The sequence below is a fragment of the Phalacrocorax aristotelis genome, chromosome 31, assembly GCF_949628215.1.
Source record: "Phalacrocorax aristotelis chromosome 31, bGulAri2.1, whole genome shotgun sequence".
Taxonomy (NCBI): Eukaryota; Metazoa; Chordata; class Aves; order Suliformes; family Phalacrocoracidae; genus Phalacrocorax; species Phalacrocorax aristotelis.
The window spans coordinates 362,368-388,492 of NC_134306.1; the positions used below are offsets into that span (position 1 = coordinate 362,368).

The 26,125-nt window shown below is 57.7% G+C and overlaps 2 protein-coding genes across 13 annotated transcripts; one reads left to right on the forward strand and one right to left on the reverse strand.

Moving 5' to 3' along the window:
* Positions 1-78: 78 nt before the first annotated feature.
* LOC142049098 (C-type lectin domain family 2 member B-like) lies at positions 79-4,824 on the reverse strand. Of its 12 annotated transcripts, none has more exons than XM_075076555.1 (7): positions 4,697-4,824; positions 3,911-4,015; positions 2,348-2,822; positions 1,948-2,043; positions 1,348-1,529; positions 825-925; positions 79-674 (listed from the first exon to the last, which is right to left on the reverse strand). In XM_075076555.1, exons 3-7 carry the CDS (start codon positions 2,484-2,486, stop codon positions 536-538), a joined length of 657 nt encoding a protein of 218 aa, XP_074932656.1. In that variant the 5' UTR covers positions 2,487-2,822; positions 3,911-4,015; positions 4,697-4,824; the 3' UTR covers positions 79-535. The 12 variants fall into 12 exon arrangements, with proteins under 12 accessions (XP_074932656.1, XP_074932662.1, XP_074932661.1 ...); XM_075076561.1 differs by having other exon boundaries at positions 79-650; positions 3,965-4,015; positions 4,697-4,817; XM_075076560.1 differs by having other exon boundaries at positions 79-650; positions 4,697-4,817.
* A 5,041-nt stretch (positions 4,825-9,865) lies between these two features.
* On the forward strand, positions 9,866-25,113 carry LOC142049048 (uncharacterized). The gene is made up of 12 exons (XM_075076429.1): positions 9,866-10,009; positions 10,846-11,279; positions 11,584-11,679; positions 12,505-12,686; positions 13,134-13,234; positions 13,385-13,628; positions 15,302-15,454; positions 16,810-16,998; positions 17,957-18,047; positions 18,497-18,867; positions 18,977-19,080; positions 19,501-25,113. Exons 2-12 carry the CDS (start codon positions 11,141-11,143, stop codon positions 19,652-19,654), a joined length of 1,824 nt encoding a protein of 607 aa, XP_074932530.1. The 5' UTR covers positions 9,866-10,009; positions 10,846-11,140; the 3' UTR covers positions 19,655-25,113.
* The last annotated feature ends 1,012 nt before the right edge of the window (positions 25,114-26,125 follow it).

Sequence of the window (26,125 nt, forward strand, 5' to 3'; positions counted from 1 at the left end):
AGTGCACCCAGAGACCAGGAGGGGAACGGACAGGGCGGCCTTGAGCAGGCACCTTCCCAAAAAGAAGGGACACCCATGGTAGTTTGTAGTATTTTAATAAAAATAGTAAAAAATAGCATTAAGACCAGCACATCTCTTGGGTACCGCCCCAAGGGCCCGTCACACCCCAGCTCTGGGCACCCTCTGCCCTGCAGAGGGCCAGTGACCACCCCCAAGGTTTCTGCACCCATCTCATCCAGCAGAAGCTGCTTGATGGGTGACCACAGGACAAAACCAGGTAGACAGAAACTGAGAGAAGCAACACAGGCTCTGGGGTGGGCCCAGAAGGACAAAGGAACCCACTCAAGGGGCAGCCCAAGGGCCCAGTCCAGGCAGCATCCACAGGGTCTGCCCTTCCTGCAGGTTCGTCTCCCCCAGAGCTGGCAGTGAGCTGCTGCTGACACCAGCAGCAACCCGGAGCTGCACTTGATGTAAGAACGTGGAAGCAGCCAAACGAGTCCCCAGCATGGGGAAGCTCCTTCCTCCATTGCTGCCATCACATCACAGCTTGCGGCTTGCTGCAGAGATAACGCTGCTGCCGTGAGCAGCTGGTGCTCCCAAAAACATGGTCGTTCAAATACACACACTCTCCTTGGCCCCGCACTGGGATCCTGCAACAGGAAGGGAAGACACTGCTGGGACCCTCGCGGTAGCGCCGTCCCCTCAAGCAGCAGGAGACAAGCGCTGCCTGCGAGGGACAGGCCCAGCAGACACGGCCCAACAGGCCCCTGCCCCCCCCGCCGCAGGACGGTCACCCCACGGCCCCGGCTCGCCACGGGACTCACGTCTCGTTGAGGCTGCTGCCATCCACCCACTCCAGCCGCTCGCCCCGTCTCCGCAGCCCAAGCCAGTAATCAGCATTACCCTTGAGGCGCCGGAGAAACTCCTGCGGAGGAGACAGAGGGGCCCACAGTCAGGAGCTGCTGCCAGCCCCACGCCGGGCCCTGCCGGCCTCGCAGCCAGCCCCAGCCCCGCACTGCTGCCACCGGCCGGGGCACGGCACCAGCTCCCACCAGCTCCAGAGGCTCCTGGAGGAGCTCACCAGCCTGCCCAGCAGGGCTGGTCCTGCTCTTCAGGAGCTCTGCCCTGCTCGGGGTCCGGCCCAGCACCGCAGATGGAGGGAGGGACAGACAGATGGGGAGACACGCCCTGGGCTCCACACCCCACCCCATGCTTCCCTCCCTCCAGGGCCCCAGGGCAGAACTGCATCTCTGTCCCTACAAGCACCTCTCGCCTGCCCAGCACCAGCCCCAGCATCTGCACCACCCCAGAAACCCCCCTTCGCCCCCACAAAAGCCCCTCACTCACCAATTCCCACGGCCTCTTGAGCACAGCCAGCGAGGCCCCAAGTGAGGAGCACTTTTCCTGGCCCTGCTCCCAGCTCCCCTCCCTCGGTGAGAGATAGTAGCAGACCCTCTGGTATTCAACCCAGTCGTCAGGACAGGCCAGCGCTAGAGCCGCCGGCAGAGCTGGATTCCCTTTAGGCTTTCCTGCTCGAGAGGGAAGGGGAGAAGGTCAGGGCATTGTGCTCCACACAGACCGGGGCACACAGCTGCGTGGGGCAGGGAAGTAGGCAGCCCCAGGCTCCCCACACTGGGATCCCACATTCGCTGCCAGGGACCTGCAGGGCACAGACACCCCACGCCTTAACAGCCTGCCCCACAGCACAGCCTGGGGTGGCCCTGCTCCTCCCCAGGGCCCCCCAGCACCCCCAGGGCAGGGGCACAGCCAGCTGGAGGGCCTGGCCCCAACATGCTCCCCCCGCCAACCTTGGTCTCACATACCAGCGCCTGCCCCAGCCCACAGGGAAGGGCCCACATCCAGCCTGGCACCGCGCCAGCCGGGCTGCCGGCAGCACACCCAGCTCTGCACTGAGGGGACGGACGGTGGCAGCCTCTCCTCCCTTACCTGTCACTGCAGCAACAGCCACGCATAGAGCCATGGCCAGGGCCATGAGCACAGCCAGCACCAGGGCGCAGCGCCAATAGAGCTTGCACCACTCGCCTGTGGGAGGAAAAACCCACCCACAGTGAAGGGGGTGCTGTGCCAGAGCAGGCACAGCCCTCGCATCCCTGTCACCCCCAACACCAGCTGCCCAGGGAAGGCCGGAGGGACCCCCAGGGGACACCCCGCAGCAGGAGAGCTGCCAGAGGCACTGAGAGGTGGTGGGAAAAGCCTGCTACACACCACCCCACGGGAACTGAGCGGAAGACAAGCCCTTTCCAGGCAGCTGCAAGAAGCCTCACACTTGCCAGCCCCACGGACACTCTCTCCTCCCTTCAGGCCACAGAGCTGGCCCTGCACTCACCCAGAGCTCTGCAGGGTGTCCTTTTGCAGGTGTCCCCAGGCACCTCTGGGTGGGGGGATGCCCCTCCGGCCTGGGGACTCAGGGGCTCCTCCACATTCTCATTGCTGTTGTGCCCTCCGATCATCGCCACCTCTTCCATATCACACTGAAAGGAGGAATCTCTTTGCTTGCAACAAGCAGGATCTTGGGCCCGAGGTGTCACAACCGTTCACAAAGCCTGTTTCAAGCCAGGCTTAGACACAGTTTTAACTCCACAGCTGTTATCACTGCACTGGGAGAGCACAGAAAACATGATGACCAAACAGCAGATTGGGATGGTTAATTCCGTACACTGACTGGGGCCGTGCTTGGTTTTCACAGATCACCTCTGGCCCCACGGCAACACCCAGGCTCAGGGAGGTGACACCAGTGCAGTCTTGCCCCGCCCGTGCTGCCTCTCTGACGCCAAAGCCCAGCCTCAGCACACACAGAGTACCTGCGGGGACAAACACAGCGTCACGGAGCTTACGGGCCGGCCCTTGGCCCCAGCACCCTCCTCACCACCCCCACGCACCCTTCCCAGACAGGCCACAGGGCACTCGCCGGCTGTGAGCATCCCACTTCCCACTGCTCGGCCCCTCCGTTTCACCACTAGCAGGGGCCAGGCCAGGGCAATGGGGGACCCAGGGTCCCCCCCCAACACCTCTGCTGAGCCCTCCTCCACTCACCACAGCTGCTGGACACCACCACCAGCAGCCCCAGCACCCCAGGGACAGGGGAGACCCCTTGAGCCTTGGAAGCCAAGAAGGGGCTGGAGAAGCCATTATCCTGGTGGGGGTGTGACGAGGGGGGCCTCAGCAAAGCATCTTACGGGGTGCTTAGGAGAAAATCTCAAGTCAGGCCGAGGGAAGGAACAAGGCACACCGGTCGTATCCCAAAGAAAACTGAATTTTCTTTTAAGTACAAACAACGAACCACGTAAGCATGGCAAAACAGAATGTGGCAACCTGAGGAGGTAGCTAAGAGATAGTTGTAAAAGAAATACCTCCCTATCCTGAGAGAAACTGATCAGAGCAAACATCCCGCCTCAGAATACGCGGACAATGGGGCGATAAAGTGAGTAGTGAAGGAGAACTAATTGGGATGCTGATAAGAACTAACTATCCTTTAGGTGAACTAACCTCATTAGAATACTGAAAATCACAGCCATAGCCCAGACAGCTCCCCCCCTCACACCCCACTCAAATAAGCCCCTTACTCTGAGCACGGGTGGGAAATTTATAGGGGAGCATTGTCTTTAAGGCGAATCAAGACAGAAATTACCCAGTTATTAGCTGCGGGGTGTGAATATTGGCTAGGAGACAGTTAAATGTGCCAGTCAATGCTTTGTAGCGTCTCGGTGCGGGGTGCACCTTTGTGAAGTTACCACCCAGCCCCGTCTTTACGCAAAAAATGAACTGAATAAAATACACCCACTCTGGTGGAGTTCGGTGTTTTGCAAAGCGGGTGAAGAAACCTGCTTTTCAGGATAACGGCAGGGAAGAAAACATACAGCCTGCAATTGATATTCTCTTCCCCACTTACCTGACAGAGCCCTGCACACCTGCCCCATCTGTCAAGACAGAAACCAAAGCTCACCCCAGCACGCGGCACAAGTTCCCTCACCCAGAAACTGCCGGCACAGGAGAGCTGCAAAACACGCTCGGCTCGCACCAGGGCCAGAACTGCGGCCCCCCCCGGAGGGGTTAAGGCAGCTCCTGCCCAGGCAGCCTTTAAAAAAAGCTTACTTTTAGCTGTTTATCAAAAACCCGCTGGTTCTAACCCCAAACGATCTCCCGCATGGCCCCAGCGATAAGCGAGAGCCAGCGGACACAGAGGCGGGGTCGGATATTCGGGGGGCCCCTGGAGGGGAACTCGCTGCCCCGGGAACGCCCCACAGGCGAGGCCCTCCCAGGACCCGCCGCAGCCCCGCGGCCGGAGGGAGCGGGGGAGGCCCGTCACGCCGAGCCCCAGCTCAGCCGGCAGAGCCCCGGGCGCCGGCACCGGCAGGACCGGCAAGGAGAGCAAAGGCTCCCCAGGGCCCCGTCCGTCCCGCGGGGAGGAACCACAACAAGCCACAGCTGCGGGGGAAGGGGCTCCTGAGCAGGCGCGTCCCAGCGCCGGCTGAGGGGACAGCGAGGAGGAGGCGGCGGCGGCCACGAGCACCCGCTCCCTCACCGGCCCCGGCGGAAGGCGGGAAACGGGGGCACGAGGGAGCGCGAGCCGCCCGCCCCCCTCAGCTCCCCACAACCGGCCCCCCTCAGCTCCCCACAACCCCTCTTCCGCCGCAGGGACCCCCGAGCCCGAGCAGAACCGACGGCAGGTCCCTACCTGCGCTGCGGCGGTGCCCGAGATCCACCGCCGCCTCAGGGCGGGCTCCGGACACTGCCGGCGGCCCTCACCCCCAACGCGGCGGCGGCAGGACTCACACTGAGGGGACGCACGCTCGTACACACAGCGTGAGGAAACATCCCAAACACCGCCCACAAGCCCGCCTCACCTCGCACCAATCAGCGCGCAAAGACGAGGAGTGGCGGCGGGAGCAGCCAATCAGAGAGACAGTGAGGCGGTGCCATCACTACTTTGTCCACCCTGTGACTATTACCAGGAGCCCTGGCTTGAGGCGGGAACTCGGCCGTTCCCCCGCTCGGCCCCCTTTTACTTCTGCAAAGTAATGGGGCTGGGGAGATTTCCTGCAGATTTTGGGATGAAATAAAGCAAACTGAAGGGCAGCCCAGCCCTGGAAATGAGGACTTTGCTCTTCCAGAGCTTGGTGCTGCATGTGGGGCATAAAGGATCCCCCCGGACAGCCCCGATGCCGCCACCATCTGCCCCTCCCAATGTGTCCGCAAACGGTGTCGGCATCGTTGGTCATGAACTACAGGGATGTGGGGATGAACAGACAAGCAGCAAGAATAATGCGCGGACAGAGAGGCTTTGCGAGGTTCAGCAGCGATGAGTCACTCTTAGCAAGGGTGTTAGTCATTGCTTGGCAGCGGGATGCTGGCCGGGTGGGAAGGTGTGGTGAGGGTAGATTCAGACCAGATCTAAGGACGAAATGTTTCACGCTGAGGGTGGTGAAGCCCCGGCCCAGGTTGCCCGGGGAGGTGGTCGATGCCCCATCGCTGGAGACACGCAAGGTCAGGTTGGACGGGGCTCGGAGCGACCTGCTCTAGTGGAAGATGGCCCCGCTCGTGGCAGGGGCTTGGACTCGATGGCCTCAAAAGGTCCTCCCAGGCCAAACCGTTCTATGAGTCTATGATAAACCCCCCCCCGTAAAACCACATTTGGGTGCCTCAATTTGGTTGAGACGTCCCTGGGCACATAAATATTGATTTGCCAGCCTCTGTCCTTGGCACGGCTCTTAACGTGTATTTCGATGACTGTGTTGGGAGATTTCTGAGCTGGCACTCGAGATGTGGAAGCTCTCAGTGACATCCCCCAGGTGCCCGTGCCTGTGCCAAGAGCGGGATGCCATCGATCCACCCGCTTTTTGGCCGGGGGGTTCCCCGGTGGGAGGCAGGAGCCGGGGGATGCCGCCAGCACGGAGCCCTCAGCCGGGGATGCTGCCTGAGCAGGGGGGCGAGGGAGGCAGCTCCCCACACCCCAATGGGGCTTCTCCCCCTCTTCCCACCTCACCCCTGGGGATCCACCCTGCTCCCTGCGGGATTTATTTTTACAGAAGTAAAACTAGAATCAAGGAATTTGTTTTGCACTATGTAATCAGCTGATCTAGGCTCATCTGCTGCACTGCTGGTGTGGCAGAGGAGTATGTTTGCAAGGGTTGTGGCCAAGAGCAGGCGTTAACCCCCATGGTAAAGTCACCTTTGGGGAAGAATAAGGGAGAAAAAAGAGAAAACGAACAGAAGAGGGGGGAAATCTCCCGCTGGTGAGCAGTGGAGAAGAGAAACGATGCAGCGTTCCCTTGCAAGCAGGGATCCACCCTGCTCCCTGCGGGCTTTCCCCCCTCTGGGTGCTTGCCAGGAGTGTGCTTTGCCTTGCAGAGCTTGGACTTGGGTACGGGGCATTTCAGCCAAGCCTCTCTAGCTTTGGTAGATGCCTCATCCTGAACACCGTGAAACCCAATTGCGTTTTTTTTTTTCCTGCAGGACTTCCTTGCTAAATATCTTGCAACACCGAAGAAGCTCCTGCCAAAACTCGCAGAAGCTCAATGGTGCCCTCTCCTCCTTTTGCTGACCTTGCGTAAGCCCCCTCATCTCTACTTTGTCGCAGTAGGAGTTAAGCTCGGCTTTGGCAGGCTCTCCCCAGGGAGCACAGGCAAGCGGGACAAAGCAGCAATGGCTGTCCCAGGGGAAGGAACCTGCCTGCTCACCCCTGTGCCTGCTCTCATCCCCCCAAAAAGGGGCTGCACCCCACCACCCTGTCCGGGCACCACCATCCATCACGGGGGGGTTTGGGGGTGTGAGCATGGAGCAGGCACTGAGCTTCTGTCCTAAGCACCAAACCGGGAGGGAACTGGAAGAAGCTGGGTGGTGACAAAATCCTTTGCTCACCAGCAATGGCTCGTCCTAATGTTGGCTCTGCCCCTCCCTGAGCACTGCAGAGGGGCGTCCTGGTGCGGGCAGAGCCCTGCAGGGATCTGGGGGTGTGAGGGCTCCTATCTCCCCTCCAGCGCTCCAGGAGCTGGCAGCAGCGGGGTTCAGCAATGTGCTCCCTAAACGTGAGCAGCAGAAAAGTCTTTTCTCAAAAAGGTTTCAGGTAGGGATTTTTTTTCAGGGGATCAAGCGTGGCCTGATGAAGTTTGCTGATGACACCAAGTTGAGTGGGGAAGCAGACACTCCAGAAGGGAGAGCTGCTCTGCAGGGAGATCTGTTTAGGCTGGAGGAGTGGGCCAGCAAGAACCTTACAAAGTTCAACAAGGACAAGTGCAGGGTCCTGCACCTGGGAAAACATAATCCGGGAGTGCAGCACAGGCTGGGATCCACCTGGCTGGAGAGCAGCTCTGTGGGGAGGGACCTGGGGGTCCTGGTGAGGGGAAGCTCAACATGAGCGAACAGTGGCTGCTGCGGCCAAGAAGGCCAACGGGATGCTGGGTTGTGTCAACAAGGGCATTGCCAGCAGAGAGAAAGAAGTCATCATCCCGCTCTGCTCAGCGCTGGTCAGGCCACACCTGGAGCGCTGTGTGCAGTTCTGGTCCCCGCTGTACAAAAAGGATGTGGCCAGGCTGGAAGGGGTCCAGAGAAGGGCCACCAGGATGATCAGAGGACTGGGAAGCTGCCATACGAGGCTAGGCTGGGAGAGCTGGGCTTGTTCAGCCTTGAGAAAAGGAGGCTCAGAGGGGGTCTCATCCCCCGTGTACCAGGACTTAAGGGGCAGCTACAAGCAAGATAAAGACTCCTTTTTTACTCGGAGTCACATGGAGAGGGCAAGGGGGATGGACACAAGTTGCTCTTGGGGAGATTCTGATTGGACACGAGAGGGAAATTTTTCCCAGTGAGGACAGTCACCACTGGAATAATCTCCCCAGGGAAGGGATCGACTCGGCCTCGTTGGACACCTTCAAGAGTCGTCTGGACAGGGAGGTGGGCCGTCTTGTCTAGGTTGTGCTCTTCCTCGAAAGGTTGGGCTAGATGATCCCTGAGGTCCCTTCCAACCTGTGAGATTCTGCGATTATGTGTGATTCTGTCATTAATGCAGTATTATCAATACAGCATTATTAATACAGTATTAATAATGCAGTAAAATTAATACAGTAATTAATACAGTAATACATATGAATACATGTATTGTTAATACGGCCACACGGTGGGGATGGCTGCATAGTGAAGATGGCAAGAGGAATATGAACGGGGTTTACACGGGGAGTGAAGTGGGAGAGGCAGGAAGATGTAATGGGAGACATGTTCCTTCCTCAGGCCGTGAAGACAAAGAAGAAACTGGTGCCAAGTAAAGAAGAGAGGAGGAAGGACAAGGCTGGGGCTGTGAAAGGCGGTGGGGACGGGAGCAGGAGAGAAGGGCAGTCATGGATTTTGCTTTCCAAATTTCTGGGGTGAAATAAAATGCTGTTAAAACATGTAACGAAAAAGAGAGGAGAAAATGCAGATGGCAGAAATCGCTGCCAATTTGAAGTCAAGTCTATCTGTCTGTGATAGAGAAGCTGATGGATGGCAGACACTGACAGACATCTAGCACTGATGGATACCCGTCACCAACAGCTATCAAACACCGATGGATCCCAGACACCAGCTGATGGGGGACTGGAAACAAAACCAAGCTGAAAGAGCCTTAATAGCGCCAGAAACCGCTACGGTAAGGAGGATTAAGTAGTAATAACAAGTATTCCTTATTTTTGGCTTGCGTAGGCAGCATGGGAGGGTCGGTAGCCTGTGTCCGTTGAAAATTAAATATTACTTTGTTTTCTTTTTCAGGTTTTCTACTATATGCGCACATAACGAGAAGGAGGAGACGTAGATCCCTTCTGTCCTCTTTTTGAGTAGTTTCTCTGGCTCCAAACGGGGAAAAACTAGGACCTTGGTTATTGATAATGACTACGATTAACGGATCACTCATATGCAGATGTGTGTGCGCATGTAGGTGGCCATAAAGATAACCGTGTATTTACCAAACCTAACAAGGACTACGAGGAACAGAAGCAAACAGAGAAACAACCCCCTGTAATAAAGTGCACCTCAACAGACCAAGAAGTGCCACTTTAGTGGAAAAACAACCTTTAATCAGCACTGGTGGCCTAATGAGTGATGTGTCTTAATGACAATGACAGTTAAAACCCACAAAGGACCCCAGGAGAAGCTGCTTGCAAGGGAAAGCTGTGTCATTTCTCTTCTCCACTGCTCACCAGTGGGAGATTTCCCCCCTCTTCTGTTCATGATGAGGGGATGAGGTGGGCAGGAAGGGAATGGCCCCATTGGGGTGTGGGGAGCTGCCTCCCTCGCCCCTCTGCTCGGGCGGCATCCCCCGGCTCCTGCCTCCCACCGGGGAACCCCCTGGCCAAAAAGCAGATGTTCCTAATGACTAACACCCTTGCTAAGAGTGACTTATCGCTGCTGAACCTCGCAAAGCCTCTCTGTCCGCGCATTATTCTTGCTGCTTGTCTGTTCATCCCCACATCCCTGTAGTTCATGACCAACGATGCCGACACCGTTTGCGGACACATCGGGAGGGGCAGATGGTGGCGGCATCGGGGCTGTCCGGGGGGATCCTTTATGCCCCACATGCAGCACCAAGCTCTGGAAGAGCAAAGTCCTCATTTCCAGGGCTGGGCTGCCCTTCAGTTTGCTTTATTTCATCCCAAAATCTGCAGGAAATCTCCCCAGCCCCATTACTTTGCAGAAGTAAAAGGGGGCCGAGCGGGGGAACGGCCGAGTTCCCGCCTCAAGCCAGGGCTCCTGGTAATAGTCACAGGGTGGACAAAGTAGTGATGGCACCGCCTCACTGTCTCTCTGATTGGCTGCTCCCGCCGCCACTCCTCGTCTTTGCGCGCTGATTGGTGCGAGGTGAGGCGGGCTTGTGGGCGGTGTTTGGGATGTTTCCTCACGCTGTGTGTACGAGCGCGCGTCCCCTCAGTGTGAGTCCTGCCGCCGCCGCGTTGGGGGTGAGGGCCGCCGGCAGTGTCCGGAGCCCGCCCTGAGGCGGCGGTGGATCTCGGGCACCGCCGCAGCGCAGGTAGGGACCTGCCGTCGGTTCTGCTCGGGCTCGGGGGTCCCTGCGGCGGAAGAGGGGTTGTGGGGAGCTGAGGGGGGCCGGTTGTGGGGAGCTGAGGGGGGCGGGCGGCTCGCGCTCCCTCGTGCCCCCGTTTCCCGCCTTCCGCCGGGGCCGGTGAGGGAGCGGGTGCTCGTGGCCGCCGCCGCCTCCTCCTCGCTGTCCCCTCAGCCGGCGCTGGGACGCGCCTGCTCAGGAGCCCCTTCCCCCGCAGCTGTGGCTTGTTGTGGTTCCTCCCCGCGGGACGGACGGGGCCCTGGGGAGCCTTTGCTCTCCTTGCCGGTCCTGCCGGTGCCGGCGCCCGGGGCTCTGCCGGCTGAGCTGGGGCTCGGCGTGACGGGCCTCCCCCGCTCCCTCCGGCCGCGGGGCTGCGGCGGGTCCTGGGAGGGCCTCGCCTGTGGGGCGTTCCCGGGGCAGCGAGTTCCCCTCCAGGGGCCCCCCGAATATCCGACCCCGCCTCTGTGTCCGCTGGCTCTCGCTTATCGCTGGGGCCATGCGGGAGATCGTTTGGGGTTAGAACCAGCGGGTTTTTGATAAACAGCTAAAAGTAAGCTTTTTTTAAAGGCTGCCTGGGCAGGAGCTGCCTTAACCCCTCCGGGGGGGGCCGCAGTTCTGGCCCTGGTGCGAGCTGAGCGTGTTTTGCAGCTCTCCTGTGCCGGCAGTTTCTGGGTGAGGGAACTTGTGCCGCGTGCTGGGGTGAGCTTTGGTTTCTGTCTTGACAGATGGGGCAGGTGTGCAGGGCTCTGTCAGGTAAGTGGGGAAGAGAATATCAATTGCAGGCTGTATGTTTTCCTCCCCAGTGTACCTTGCTCCCTCCCTCACCGTGAATACAGTCTGTCTCCTAATGACCCCATGAGAAGCTTTGCTGAAGCCCCCTTCATCCAAACCAAGCACGGCCCCAGTCAGTGCACAGAACAAACCGTCCGGATCTGCTGTGGTGTCTCAACACGTTGTCTGCGCTCTCCCACTCTGAAGATGACAGCTTTGGAGTTAAAACTGTAAATAAGCCTGAAACTGGCTTTGTGAGCAATTGTGAGGCCTTGGGCGTCACATCCTGCCAGTCAGAAAGAAAGAGATTCCTCTTTTCAATGTGTCATGGAAAAAGCAGAGAGGAAGGGATTCTGCTGCAAAGATAAGACTATTAAGGAGCCCCTGAGTCCCCAGGCCGGAGGGGCATCCCCCCACCCAGAGGTGCCTGGGGACACCTGCAGAAGGACACCCTGCAGAGCTCTGGGTGAGTGCAGGGCCAGCTCTGTGGCCTGAAGGGAGGAGAGAGTGTCCGTGGGGCTGGCAAGTGTGAGGCTTCTTGCAGCTGCCTGGAAAGGGCTTGTCTTCCGCTCAGTCCCCGTGGGGTGGTGTGTAGCAGGCTTTTCCCACCACCTCTCAGTGCCTCTGGCAGCTCTCCTGCTGCGGGGTGTCCCCTGGGGGTCCCTCCGGCCTTCCCTGGGCAGCTGGTGTTGGGGGTGACAGGGATGCGAGGGCTGTGCCTGCTCTGGCACAGCACCCCCTTCACTGTGGGTGGGTTTTTCCTCCCACAGGCGAGTGGTGCAAGCTCTATTGGCGCTGCGCCCTGGTGCTGGCTGTGCTCATGGCCCTGGCCATGGCTCTGTGCGTGGCTGTTGCTGCAGTGTCAGGTAAGTGTCCGTGGTCAAGTCCACCCCTCGATCGTGAGCCCACCTGTATGTTGCGTGTGTCCCTTGATGGCCTGAGGTGTCATGGGCCAGTCCAGACCCACCTCAGCCACTTCAAACTTGGCAGCCTGATCCACCTGCTGGTTGTTTCGATGTTCTTCAATGGCCCCGCTCTTGGGGACATGAGCATCCACATGATGTACTTTCACAACCAGGTTCTCTACCCGGGCAGCAATATCTTGCCACAGTGCAACAACCCAAATGGGTTTGCCTCGGCGCTGCCAGTTCTGCTTCCACTGCTGCAGCCAGCCCCACAGGGCATTTGCCACAATCCAGGAGTCAGTATGGAGATAGAGCACTGGCCACTTCTCCCGTTCAGCGATGTCTAAGGCCAGCTGGATGGCCTTTACCTCTGCAAACTGGCTCGATTCACCTTCTCCTTCAGCAGCGGGAAGCAGGAAAAGTCCTTGACTAGTACAAGCAGTACCCAGCAACAACCAAAACATGGGTGTGTTATCAACATTCTTTTAATACTAAGTCCAAAACACAGCAGTGCACCATCTACAGTGAAGAAAATTAAAGCTATCCCAGCTAAAACCATGACACCCTGCCCTGGGGGGCCCTGGGGAGGAGCAGGGGCACCCCGAGCCATGCCATGGGGCAGGCTGTTAAGGTGTGGGGTGTCTGTGCCCTGCAGGTCCCTGGCAGCGAATGTGGGATCCCAGTGTGGGGAGCCTGGGGCTGCCTACTTCCCTGCCCCACGCAGCTGTGTGCCCCGGTCTGTGTGGCGCACAATGCCCTGACCTTCTCCCCTTCCCTCTCGAGCAGGAAAGCCTAAAGGGAATCCAGCTCTGCCGGCGGCTCTAGCGCTGGCCTGTCCTGACGGCTGGGTTGGGTACCAGAGGGTCTGCTACTATCTCTCACCGAGGGAGGGGAGCTGGGAGCAGGGCCAGGAAACGTGCTCCTCGCTCAGGGCCTCGCTGGCTGTGCTCAAGAGGCCGTGGGAATTGGTGAGTGAGGGGCTTTTGTGGGGGCGTGGGGGCGAAGGGGGGTTTCTGGGGTGGTGCAGATGCTGGGGCTGGCGCTGGGCAGGCGAGAGGTGCTTGTAGGGACAGAGATGCAGTTCTGCCCTGGGGCCCTGGAGGGAGGGAAGCATGGGGTGGGGTGTGGAGCCCAGGGCGTGTCTCCCCATCTGTCTGTCCCTCCCTCCATCTGCGGTGCTGGGCCGGACCCCGAGCAGGGCAGAGCTCCTGAAGAGCAGGACCAGCCCTGCTGGGCAGGCTGGTGAGCTCCTCCAGGAGCCTCTGGAGCTTGTCGGAGCAGGCGTGGGGTGGGAGCTGGTGCTGTGCCCCGGCCGGTGGCAGCAGTGCGGGGCTGGGGCTGGCTGCGAGGCCGGCAGGGCCCGGCGTGGGGCTGGCAGCAGCTCCTGACTGTGGGCCCCTCTCTCTCCTCCGCAGGAGTTTCTCCGGCGCCTCAAGGGTAATGCTGATTACTGGCTTGGGCTGCGGAGACGGGGCGAGCGGCTGGAGTGGGTGGATGGCAGCAGCCTCAACGAGACGTGAGTCCCGTGGCGAGCCGGGGCCGTGGGGTGACCGTCCTGCGGCGGGGGGGGCAGGGGCCTGTTGGGCCGTGTCTGCTGGGCCTGTCCCTCGCAGGCAGCGCTTGTCTCCTGCTGCTTGAGGGGACGGCGCTACCGCGAGGGTCCCAGCAGTGTCTTCCCTTCCTGTTGCAGGATCCCAGTGCGGGGCCAAGGAGAGTGTGTGTATTTGAACGACCATGTTTTTGGGAGCACCAGCTGCTCGCAGCAGCGGCCTTATCTCTGCAGCACGCCCCAAGCAGTGATCACAGGATCGCGGAATCAGAATTACAGAATTGGAGAATCACAGAATCATGGAATCATAGACTGGTGGGGGTTGGAAGGGACCTCTGGAGACGATCGCGTCCCATCCCCGGCTTGAGCAGGGACACCCCAAGCTGGGGGCACAGGACCGCGTCCAGGGCGGGTGTGAATGTCACTAGGGAAGGGACCCCACAGCAGCCCTTGGGTTGCACCCAATGATGCTGCTTTTCTACTAATTTTATTAAAATAGTCAAAGCTACTATGGGTGTCCCTCCTTTTTGGGAAGGTGCCTGCTCAAGGCCGCCCTGTCCGTTCCCCTCCTGGTCTCTGGGTGCACTTTCCGTCCTGGCTCTGGGAGCGTTGGGGTACCCGTGTGCGATGTGACGGCTGCCCCCGGGGTCTTCTCCCTCGAGCCGTGGCAGCGTGGGGTGCCGGTGGCTGGCGGGGGATGGCTGGCGCTCTCTGCTAGAGCCTGTCCCGCAGTGCTGGCTCTGCCCGGAGCCCAGGCGAGTTGTGGGGCTCCCCCGGGCCGTGCTCTGCTGAAAGCCCCCTCCGTCCCTGCTGCATGAGAACAGCTGCCTGAAGTGGGATGCTTGTGGATGGAGGGACTGGGAGCACTGGGAAGGGGCTGTTTGCAGCAGCCCTGATGCCACTCTTCAGCAGAGCCACACCATCCCTGCCCTCGCAGGGGCTGCAGCGAGGTTTCTTCACCCACCGGCCAGGTTGAGTTGGTCTCTACCACCCACAGCTGATTCTGGGGCTCCTGCAGCAGCAGCTTGTGGGGGGATCAGGGTTAGGGGGGCCCTGAGGAGAGCCCCCGAATGCAGCCTTGCACAAGCAAACAGGCACAGGCGCCTCTGCGGACTCTTCCTCCTGCCTGGAGCACCTCCTGTCCCCAGCTCGCTGTGCTTGAAAACAAGGGGTGAGAAGCCACCATCTCCCATCAGGTCCAGAGCCTTGTACGGCCTGTGACAGACGGCAGGAGGTTTGGCTCTGTGGGGTTTTGGGGTGTGGTTTGTTTTTTTTTAATATTTGTACCGTAAAAAGGAATGGAACCTCTCGAGTGGGGAAGGGGCCCTGGCCCGGCGCTGGCAAATGTTTCCTGGTGGGGAGGGCAGGTGGAGGTCACCTAAAGAGCATCCGTGTCAGTCTCGTGGCTGCTGGGTGACGCTGCGCAGCATCAGCTGATGCCATCGCTGCTGCCCGCCCGCCCCTGGGTTTTATCTTGGAATTTACTGAAGCAGCTGGTTTAATCCAAGAAGGAGTGTGAGTGGGGGTGGGGAGTCATTTAAGGATGGTGCAAAAAAGCTGGGAGAGAGGAAAGGAGGGGGAAAAGCCCCAAAGGGGGAGCCGTGTGTCTGCTTCTGCCCCCCGCCTTTTGCCACCCGGGTCGGGGGACACGGAGGTGCAAAGGCTGGAGGGGCTCCCACCTCCTCGCCGCCCTGACGGGCGCTGGGGGCACTGAGGGAGATGAGCAGTGCTAAATACCACGGAAAGGAAATTGGCTTTGAGCTGGTTTGTTTTGATGGTGCTGTGGGTGGAGTGTTTCCTCTGGATTCTGTTTTCACAGATGACTGCTTTGAAGGATGAGCTGCTGATCTGCCTTGGAGTGTTTATTTTGGCTGGAGAATGCATAGAAAGCTTTACATATTTACGTATTTTTCTGTAGGAGATAAGAGGATGGGAACTAGAGCATCTTCGCTGATCTCCAGAGGTCCCTTCCAACCCCCGGCAGTCTGGGATTCTGGGGTTCTCTCAAGCACTCTCAGCCTGTCACCACCCCAGGAACACCCTGGGCAGGACAATCCGAGGATGCCAACGTGCCTCCACCCACCGCCGGGGCAGCCTCAACGTGGGCTGAAAAGCCTGGAGCTGGGAGAGCTGAAATTGGTGGCGTTCCAGACATTTGCAGCCACTGCCTTTCCCTGGGACAAAGCGGTGAGTTACGGGGCATGAACCTGGGGTAAAAACCTCAAGAAAAGGGGGTAGGAGAGCGTCGTGTGGTGGGAGTTTTGGGTGAAGCAAGTTTAGTCTTGAGCCTGCTTCTCAGTTCCAGAGGTGGTTGTGCCCAATCCAACAGAGAGAGGAATTCCTGACCGGGTTGTAGCTTTGCTCTGATTCTGCAAGGCCCAGCAGAGCCCGGCTCGGGCATCGCGGGAAGGGGTGAGTTTGAGCAGTATTGGGTATTAGATGCCTCTGGCTGGTCCCAGTTTTCTGGATTCTTGCTCCAGTCCTGCAGGCAGGGGATAAAGTTGAGGTTTGGGAGCAGAGAGCATCCCTGTGTGTGCCTAAATCCCTCATCTGGGCACGGAAGGGGGCAAATCGGCGTGCTTTTCTCTACCACAGAGTTAAAAATGGGCAGTGGAAGTCAGCTGCTCTGTGGGAGCTTATCTGTCCTCTGCTGGAAGCTTCCCCTGCCAAGGCCATGAACTCAAAGAGTGTTCATCTGTAATATTGTTGATACGCTTTTTGGGACACAAAAGTCCTTTATTTCCCTCAAGCCCAGTGTATTTGGGAGTATTTCCTGATGCTCGGTTGCCTCCATTGTTCCCTGCTTGGTGTCTTTTCTCCTCGTCTTCCTCCATCACCTGCTGTTTTACTCCAGAATGCGCCAAGCTGCAGCCTGGGGCAGGAGTAATTTGGGTTTAGGTGTTGGGGACAGCAGCGAAATGCTACATTAATTAAACCCTGTTCAAAAATCAAGTGTTTGGGGGACAAAAAAAAGTATCCTTCTGGTTCTTACCTTTGCAAACACGTGAAGGTTGTTTTTACCTGGAGAATATTTGCTGCAAATTGAGGCAAGTCCAAAGTGCATTGTATTTACAGGCTGATATTGAACAGGAACACCAGCTGCGTGTCTGATCTCAGGGCTGTGGATCTAGTTTCAGTAAATATTGAGGCTCTTTGTCAGGAGCCGCAGCTGTTGGTTTCAAGGGCTTATTGACAGCACCTGTTTTTCTTGTAAATGTGAAGGCTCTACAGAAAGTTCCTGGTTTTGCTTCTCTGAGGAGAGCCCTGAATCTGTCAACGTTTTGCTGTTGGCTTTGGGAAAAGGCCGTGCCCAGGGAAAGGTCAAAACCCCAGAGAACTGAGAGAAACAGTTTGCAAGAGCGACACAGGAAAATATGTGGTCGGGGGAGGTTTTGAGAAGCAATAATTCAGAGCAAATGCAGGCTGGGACATGGAAAACGGAGAAAAGGAGCTTTGAGGGAAACAAGGGATTTAGAAAAAAGGGCTGCGACAAGCAGCACTGAGGTTTTGGAGGGATTATGAGCTGCTTGTCTCTATTTTAGCCACTGCAGGAAGCGTCCTGGCAGAGCCCTGGGCCGCAGCAGGACCCGGCTGGTGCTGTGCTGCTGTCTCAAGGTGTTCTTGACCCCACTCACCTTCTTGCTGGTGGAGTTGAGGGCCGTGCTTGTCCCCGGAGGGCGCTGCTGTCCCCTCCGCGGCGCCAGGGATGGCAGAAGCTCTTCGTGATGCAGGTACGCGGGCACCATCCCCTTTCCCGTGTTGTCCGAACAGCGGAGCCGTCGCCCGATTGCAGCGAGTCAATAACGACGTGCCCAGGAGCGACATCGCTGACTTATTTCAGCGTCGCGCAAGCCTGGGTGCTTGGTGGTTTCCCACAAATCCAGCACCCCGAAGCCGGCTACCTCGTTATATTTATACGATAAGGCCATACACGTTCTGCCCATCTAATGCACGTTTATTCTAATCTACATAGGTTGCATTAAGTCACTCCTCTTGGCTCTGCTTCAGATCCTTCCGCACACGCCTTCCTCTCTTTGTTGGTCTTTACAGATGAAGTCCCCTAACCCTCGTTACCCATATCTGGTCACGTGTTACACAGGGACGATTTAAGGCTATTTTCGCTTGCCAACCTCCCTTAATTTTCTTCTAAAAGGAGCGCTTGTCCTTCAGTACATGGAGAATCGGTGATGGCCAAGATATCCCGTCCCTAAGCTTAGGTGAAATACTAAACCATGAAACGGTGCTTGATCAAAAAGAAGGGTGTCTAGATTCATGGATGATACCTGTTCTTTCCAAGAGGGGGTTGTTCTCTTACACCTCGAGGCTTTAAGAGCTGCCCTGCGTATGATGGGGAGACGAGAGGGTGGTTTCTGTGCTTTGGGCCGGGAGATGTGGCTTGGGTGGGTTTGAAGGGCCACCCAGCACCACGTTGGGGTGACCTGAGGGTCCTGGCGTGGGGGATCGGAGCCGAGAACACCTTGCGGTTGAAGAAGCGGGGAAGTAATTGAGGCCCGAGGCCCCTCCAGGGCAAAGAGAGCCATCAGAAGCTGACAAAATCAAGGCTGGCTTGGGAAAACACAAAGCGAGGCCTGGTTTTGTTTGGAAGGCAGAAATCCTGTTTCCCTTCCTGCCGTGCCTGCAAACCAGGTGAAGGGGAAACGCTGTTTTTTCCCTTGACTGTCCCGGGAGACTTCGTTTGCACGGGCTCCTTGCTTTTGCTCGGGCGAAGGCTCGACTGCTGTAACGACGCTGTCACAGCACGGAGGGGAGGAAGGGACCGGTAAGCCCTGGTCTTGTTTTGGGGATGTTCAGGAGGTCGTGGCTGGGCTTAGCGTGACGTGGGCAGCTAAAATTTAGTTAAAATAGCTGGGGTGAGGGGGAGGAGGAGGATGTAAGGAAGGTGAAGCTGTTTGCAAGCTGCAGGAGGCATGGGGCAGCCCAAGTTGTGGGTCTGGGGGATGGCCCCCGTCTCTCGTGGTTGAGGGGGGGATGGAGAGGATGCAGTGAAGTCAGGCAGCCCTAAAAATCCTTGGAGGCTGCTGAAAGCACTGCGATGCACCCCCTGAACTGAGCCTGCACCCCACTGTGGGCCCCCCCATGTGCTTTGTGGCTGTATTTAAAGGCATTGAAGGTACCTGTGGGGGGAATAAAAGAGGTGCGGGGGGGCTCGGGGTGCTTTTTGTGCCACGGGTTTGCCGGCCGTGCCCCTTCCACGCGGTTTGTCCCCAGGTTTTAGCCACAAGTGCATTAAAGATAAAAAGGTCCCCATCGGGGTCACTGTGGTCGTAGCAGCGTTGCTGCTCACCGTCATCACGCTGGCGGGTAAGTGGCTGAGAATGGAGGTGCCCACCACCAACGTCCTCGCCTCCCCTGGAGCAAACCTGAGTCACCAGGCCGCGTTCTGCTTATTTCCAGCTAAGAAATGCCCGTCCTGCCCTTCCTGCCCTTCGCCCGTCCTTCCCAGCTGCCTGGAGAACGGGATCGGGTACAGGGAGAAGTGCTTTTACTTCGTGGAGGATGAAGCAGACTGGAACAGGAGTCGGATATCCTGCCTTTCTCTTGGAGCCCATTTGGCCACCATTGACACTATGGAGGAGCTGGTAAATGCGAAATCCCCGAGGAACTGGTGTGTCAGTGGCTTTCGGGAAGCAGATTTGGGATTCCCCTGGAGGGTGTAGCGTGAAGACGCTTGCTTTTCCCCCCCTCTAGCATTTTCTCTTGCGCTATGGGAGTTCCTTGCACTACTGGGTCGGTCTCCGAAGGGAAGGCTCTGGGCCTTGGAAATGGTTCGACGGGTCTCTCTTCAACAACCCGTATGTCCCTTCTTCTTCTGGAGAACGTAACCGTGTCCTGGGCTGAGATGGGTCAGGGTTTGAAAGCAAGAAGAGACACATATATACATTTAATGAGGTGGGAGCAATTAAATCGCCGCTTTTCTTGCTTGAGCTGAAGCGCTTGGAGCTCAGGCCGTGGATTTGTGCGGTGCAGATGCTGGCAGGGGGTCGAGGGCAGCCCTGGCTGACCCTCCGTGGGACCACGCAGCTGAAAATACTCCCCCCTTTGTGGAGCGGGAGGCGGTTTTTGTTGTGCACGGGGCGGGTGCTTTGCCGGGAAGGGTGGTCCCCGCTCCTCGCAGCACCGTTAGCCCGTACGGGAGGCGCTCAGCCGGTGGCCTGTGGCTGGCAGCAACCCGCTCCCTTCCCTTTGAGTTTTCCTTCTGCTCTTTGGTGCAGGTTCGATGTCCGGGGCACGGGACAATGTGCCTACATCAACGCTGACGGGATCAGCAGCGACCGGTGCTCCCGGATGAAATACTCTGTCTGCAGCCACCGGCAAAAGCGTCCCAGCAGGATTCGGAAGGATTCAGAAAACCTGAATTTCACCTGAAATATCCCCCTCCCTTCGCGACACGGCAGCGAGTGTCCCGGTGGCTTAGGTTTATTTTCATTTTTAACTTACCAAAGCAGAATCTCAACAATGACACGGAGCTGTGACCAAAGGATCCTTACTGTAGCCTGACCTCTAGTGTCCTTCCAGCTTTTGGAGTTACAGGGAGGCTTGGGAATATTCAGGAGCCTTGGAAACCTCCCCGCTTTGCCGGCAGCTGCTGTTCTGCCAAGCTCAGCCCTGCTGGTTTCAGTGCCTTTGGTTTCTGGGGGGGTTTGGAGGAGCTGGAGGCGAGGGGCAGCAAGGCAAAGTGGAGAGAGGAAGGCGAAGTGCTTCGGAGGAGCCGCCGACCTGCCGCTCCGGGCTGTGTTTTGACACCCCAGCAAATCACCCGGTACCGAGTCTGTCCCGTTGTTGCTCGTCTTCCTTTGGCTTAAATCTCAGTGGCTTTTTTTTCCTGCCAAACCCAGCGCACCGGAACGCTGCGGATGTGGGGGAGGCGCTGACCCCCCTCCGCATCGCGGCACGAGCGTCCGCCTTGGTGGGACCCCAGCACCCAGAGAGCACCGGGATGGCCTGGGGTCGTCCCCTTGGACCCTGTGTTTCCAGTAACAGAATTTATCTCATTAAAGTGTTTTCCCCTGCCCAACACCTGAACTGGGTCAGCAGTTGTGAGCTCAGCTGCGAGCAGGGGGTTGTACCACCCGTTTGCCTCTGGTTTTTCCAGCCGTGGTGGGGAAGCAGAAGCGGTGGGGGAGGCTGTGCTCCCCCAAAAGCCTGTTTCTCCTCCCCAGACCCCCGTGTCTTCACTACTTGGTCTAATAAATATTAGCTCTATCAGAAAATGCCTTTTTTAATATATATATTGGGGTCACTGTGGCTATGACAGCACCCCCCCACGTGAAAAAATATCACCACTGGGGCAAACTTCTTGCTTTTTAATGGGTTGAGCTTTCCCTGCCTTTGCGCTTTGCGTTCGGGTGTAAAATAGGAATAAAAGCTTAATTACCTTTTCCTCTCTTCTCCCCGTTTAGCAGCCGGGCTGCAGAGACCGAACCCGGTGTCGCTCCGGTTTAATTCGCTCCTGTGAGTGTTGCTGCCAGCTCCAGAGGGATTTTTGGGGGAGCAGCCAGGTCTGTGGTGAGCGTTGGGAGGGGAAACATTTCCCCTGGGATGTGTTTATTGCGACCTGCTCATGAGCAGGAGCCCGGCGGCGCTCACGAGGCTTTCTGCAAAGGGGATCTGTCCCGCTGCGCCTGCTTCCCCCCCCCTCTGGTTGATGCTCGGGCCCATCCAGGCTCGGGAGGGGTTTCCCGTCGTCTCCCGGACAAAGCCTGCGAGAAGAGGGATGGAGGCGCAGAGCTGATCCTGCCCGGGGGCGGATCTGCTCTGGGATGAGCTTGGCACATCCCAGCCGCAGACTGGGGGCTTTGAAAGAGGCGGGAGACTCATCTTCGGGGTGGTGGGCAGGGGAACAGCGGGTTTTTGGGGTGAGAGGGGCGCCTGGCAGCCCACGCGTGGGGCAGCAGGTTTTTGCCCTTCTCCCTTAACCTCCCCTGAGCTCGGATTTACACGTTGGGGTTTTCCCGCCCCCCCCCCCCCCCCCCAAAATCCTGCCTGGCAGCGTGGGTGCTTTGCAGGCCGGGAAGGGAAGGTCAGCCACAGCCCTCACTTGCACAGACCTATATGTATATATTGATTTTTCTCTCCTACCTGCTTTTAACCAGCAGCACAAAGCAAGGAGGTGCCGTGCTTGCAATCTGTAGGATGCCAGTTCATTTTGGGGGTGTTTTTCTAGCAGCTTTATGGGTCTCGGCGCTGCTCCCATCCCACCGCGGAGAGGCGAGAAAAACAGAGCTGGCGACGCGGGGAAGCACAAAACCCATCGCATCCAGCTACCAAAAAAAAAAAAAGAAAAGCCACAATTGGCTCGTTTGGTTTTTCTAGAGGCAAATTTTGCGGGAGATCTATGTGGGTCTGTGCTCCTGCGAATGCTTGAAACGCACCCCCTTTCTCTCCCGGGAATGGGGGTGACCAAAAGGCCAGCACCGCTCCCCAAGAAAATAAAGGACGAGGTATAACACAGCTTCCTACGCGGGATTTTTGCTTTCAGGACGGGATCGGGCGCGTGAAGAGTCGGATCTCTTGGCTGATCCCCTGCTTTAGTTGCTTACGGAGGCGGGCGCATCACCGTGGAGCTGCCCGTGGTTTTTCTGCTTTCAGCATAAACCCCCAGATTCAAAGGAAATTAACCCAAGCTGGGGATGAAGGCGGCTGCTGGAAGCCGCTGGGAACGGGTAAGTGAAAGCTGGCGTAGCCCCTCTGCTGGTAAAGGCAGAGATTCCCCCAAAGCGCCTTCCCAAGCCGGCGTTGCCGTGAGAAGCCGTTGAATCGGAGCATTCAGCCATCAGGCGGGGGCACCACAAACGTGCCGAGGGCTGGGCAAACCCGGCGGGGTTTAGGTGACTCGTTTCTGTACCATGAGCTGGGGAGGGGGGGAAAAACCCCCGCTCAAATCCCCTGTCCGAGGGAATCGCTCGTTTTAACTTCCCGATAACGAGAGAAACCTAAAATAGGAACTTCTGATCCCACGTCTCCTTTTCGGTCGGCCAGAGGCTGAGCCTTGAGATCTGATTATTTTTATTGCTATTATTTTCTTGGCCCGAGAGCAACTGGTTGGAGGGAAACTGGGGCGATTCCCTTTCAGGGCTCGCTGCTGTTTGGTGTATAATTAATAAGATGAATAACTGTGGGGTGTTTGGGGAGCTTCCCATGCCTCGGGCTCAAAGCCTTGGACCCTTTTCAAGTGCAAAATAAAAGGGAGTAGGAGGCGTCTCCCCATAGCGATGGGTGGGTGAATCGATGGGGGTCCGGGCGGCCAGCATAGGGAGCCCAGCTAATGATGTGGGGAGAATCGGCTCCAAACCCCACATATTTTTAAACAATGATGAGTAGTTCTTGCTCAGCATTTAAGGTTGCAGATGACGGTCTGATTTGTGGGCGAACCAACAAGCTGGGGAGGGTTTTCAGAGCCCTCTTGCAACGTCTCCCCCCATCCTCGGTGGCTTCATCCGGAGTAACCCCCCAGGAGGAGTCTGGGGGCTCGTCACAGGCGCCACCCAGGGTCTCTTCCAGCTCGTCGCCACGCTGAAACGCGTGCTGGGGATGAGATGAGAGGGATGACGGAGCCATCTCTGCTCACCACGATGCGTCCGCGTGTCCATCCTCACCTGGGGACTGGCGGGTTCCGGCTGCGCTGCTGCATCCATCGATTCACGATCAATGGGGCAGGGTCTGGTCGGAGGCAGACTACGGCTTTTGGAAGCTCGTGGAAAATGCTCTATAAACTATTGGTGATGTGCTGATCACAACGGAAATGCCAGCTTTAATGATATTCTGGCGTGTCTCAGCAGGAAGCACGATGAAAATACAAGTTTATAAACGTTGGTGTAGGATTTTACCAAGGAAAACTCTTCTCGGCTTTCCATCTGCTGCTGGCAGAGCTGAGCGCTGCTGGTCAGCTACGTCCTTTGCTTCCAGAGGACGTAGTCGTCGGCTCTGCTGCAGAGCCAGTGCTTCATCGTGTGGCACAGGGACGAGCTGATCCTCTCCTGGTTGAGGTAGGCGCAGGGTCCGCCGCCCCGCACCTCAAACCTGCCAGACGGACACGCTCAGGAGAGCGAGAAAAGGAGGGCAAGAAGAAAGCTACCCCCCTCCACCCCCCCCCCCAAAAAAAAAAAAAAAAGGAAAATAAAGCAAAGCTGGGATTTAATCCCTGGGAGAGAAGGGGAGGCGTTTGGTGACCTGCTGCGGCGGTGACTGGCTGGGTCGACGAAGGGAGAGCAGGGGCTGTTGTTGCCCTCGACTTCAGGAAGGCGTTGGACACCGTCCCCCGTAACGCCCTCATGGACAAGCCGAGGAAGCGTGGGGTGGACGAGAGGAGGGTGACGTGGACAGAGAAGTGGCTCAACAACAGGGCTCAGAGGGTCGGGAGCAGCGGGGCAGGGCCTGGCGGAGCCCGTCCCTCGCGGTGCTCCCCAAGGGGGCTGCGCTGGGGCCAGCCCGGGCCAACAGCGTCACCGGAGCCCGGGGCGATGGGACGGTGAGGCCACGGCCGGGGGGCTGCGGCCGGTTCTGGGCCCCCCCCCTCCCCAGTTCCAGAAGGGCGGGGAGGTGCGGAGCTGGTCGGGGGCTGGAGCATCACCCGTGGGAGGAGCGGCCGGGAGACCTGGGCTTGTTCAGCCGGGAGCGGAGAAGCCTGAGGGCGGGTCCCAGCAGCGCTCGTGTTGTCAGTGTGAAAATCAGCTGCGAGTTCCTCCTCTAATCGCTCGTCCCCAAATTAATTGTGCTGATTTGCGTGTTTCCTCTCCCTTTTCCGCCTCTGGGCATCGGAGGGGAAGTAAAACCATGGGGGGGGGGGGATGCGTTAATTGCCTCCAAGAAATTATGGATTTATCAGAGCAACTTCAGGTTTCGTTGAGGTATTTGGGCTCACGTGCAGGGCAGCTTTTGCATCTTCTCCACCTCAGTCGTTGCTCTGGAGCAACGAGGCTGGCGGAGCAAAGGGGTGGAGAGAAGAAAAGCCCCCTTTCTAGTGGGGAGGACAAAAAAAAAAAATCGATGGAATGAAGGGCTGGGAGAAGGGATTGCACGAGTCTGCACGGTGAAGAACCGCTCTGTCCGATGCTCTTCGAGGCAAAGACGGTGAAAACCTTCCAAGCTCTTCCTCCTCCACCTTCGCCGCCGCCTCAGCCCCATCCCCGAAATCCCTTCACTGGCCCGTGAACGCCGAGACGCCGGCGGCTCCCTCCGCTGCGGCACATCCCGGCGCCGAGCGGCCGAGGGATCCCGACTTTTCGACGGACGCCCGAGTTTTGTCTTTGAATCGCCTCGTCTTTTTTTTTTTTTCAGCAAACATCAAAACAGGCAGCCACGTGCGAGTTTCCACCCCCACCCCGGCAGCGTCTCGGTCGCCTCCCGCTCCGCCAGGCGGGAAAGGCTTTTCGCAGCATTCGCTTGCAGGAATTTTGCCCAAAGAGTTAAATCTGGGGCCCGGCAGAAAGGCCAAGGCGGCTGTGCCATCCTTTTGGCCGTTCCGTGGCCGTGTGACCGCGAGGAGCAGCGCGAGAGTCGGCTGGTTTGGGGGCAGCTTGGTACTTCCACCTTCCGATTCCCGAATTGCAGCGTTGCTTGTGACCCTTCAAGCGAGAAGTGAGATTTCTTTAATTTTTTTCTTATGAAATAACGAAGCAAAAGAAGGAAAAAGCAACCAGAAAGTCCTTCCTCCTTTGCTCGGGCTGGGGTGAGGCAACCTCGGTGTCGACTTGGCTGTGCGATAGGGATGGGGTTGCTGTTATTTCCCCTTTTATTGGGAAAAAGGGCGATAACTCCCCCCTGTACAAGCAGCCAAGAATTAGAATTTATTATCCGGGCACTAAACGCTTTAACGTGAGACAAAACTGCTGCTTCTTAATGCTCCGGTCACAGAAATAATCCGAATCACCCGATTTTTGTTGAGGCTTATTCACAATACAGGGAAAACAGACACAGCCCTTTCCTTGGATACTGAGTGAGTTTTCAGCATCCCATTTCTCGGAAGAATATTGTTGGGGGCGGTTTCTTCCTCCTTAGCCTTGCGTTTCCCAGAAGTTACTGTTGAAACATTTCAACCCTGTGATTTGCTGATGGATTATGACCCTTCCTCATCTTACTGGTCCGGAGGGGTGTTTTCCCCACGGTTACTGGTTTTAGCCCTTGCGCAAAGCTTCGTACAGGGCAGGGAGGGCCGTTTGTGCTTCCGCCCGCCTTCTCCAGCCTTTGCCGATCTGGGAGGCGCCTGAGCAGGATTTAATTGGCAAGGTTTGGGCATGAGTCTCTTAGGGGCAGGTCTGCGGGTTTCTGCGGCTTTTTATTTTATTTTAAAACAGGGATAAAAGTTTAAAGGGGGGGGGGGCACATGACACTGATCAAGCCATCGAGGAAGCTCAACTCCAGCCGAGCTGGCGCTGCTTTTCTCCTCTTACCATGGAGCAAGATTGGTTTTTTTTCCATGCAGGTTTTACATCAGCTTGACTCGGGTGGGTCGGTGTCAGGAGGATGAGGCTGGGGGGGGGGTCCCTTCCCTGGAGACATTCACACCCCGCCGGGACGCGGCCCTGTGCCCCCTGCTCCGGAGGTGCCTGCTCAAGCCGGGGCGTGGGACGGGATCATCTCCAGAGGGCCCTTAAAACCCCACCAGTCTGGGATTCTGTGAATTCATTTATAATATATATTAATTTATCTCCACATGGGGAGGGTGAGCAGCTTCCCTGGGGAAAAAGGGTGGGGGGGAGCCACCACAGAGGGTGCAAAGCCCTTCCCAAGCCCCAAAGGTCTCTAACGCTCGCAGAAATTCGGGGACCACGCAGAGCAGCGCTGTGTACCTCCAAGCACGTGGTGCCAAGAGGGTTTGAAGGCAGAAACCGGTGGGGA

Coding starts and splice junctions, on each gene's coding strand:
- LOC142049098 (XM_075076555.1), bottom strand. CDS start 2,486: ATGGAAGAGGTGGCGATGATCGGAGGGCACAACAGCAATGAGAATGTG. Junction 2,044..2,347: donor GACACCCTGCAGAGCTCTGG/GTGAGTGCAGGG, acceptor TTCCTCCCACAG/GCGAGTGGTGCAAGCTCTAT. Junction 1,530..1,947: donor GGCTGTTGCTGCAGTGACAG/GTAAGGGAGGAG, acceptor CCTCTCGAGCAG/GAAAGCCTAAAGGGAATCCA.
- LOC142049048 (XM_075076429.1), top strand. CDS start 11,141: ATGGAAAAAGCAGAGAGGAAGGGATTCTGCTGCAAAGATAAGACTATT. Junction 13,235..13,384: donor GGCAGCAGCCTCAACGAGAC/GTGAGTCCCGTG, acceptor CGAGGGTCCCAG/CAGTGTCTTCCCTTCCTGTT. Junction 15,455..16,809: donor CCTTTCCCTGGGACAAAGCG/GTGAGTTACGGG, acceptor TCTCTATTTTAG/CCACTGCAGGAAGCGTCCTG.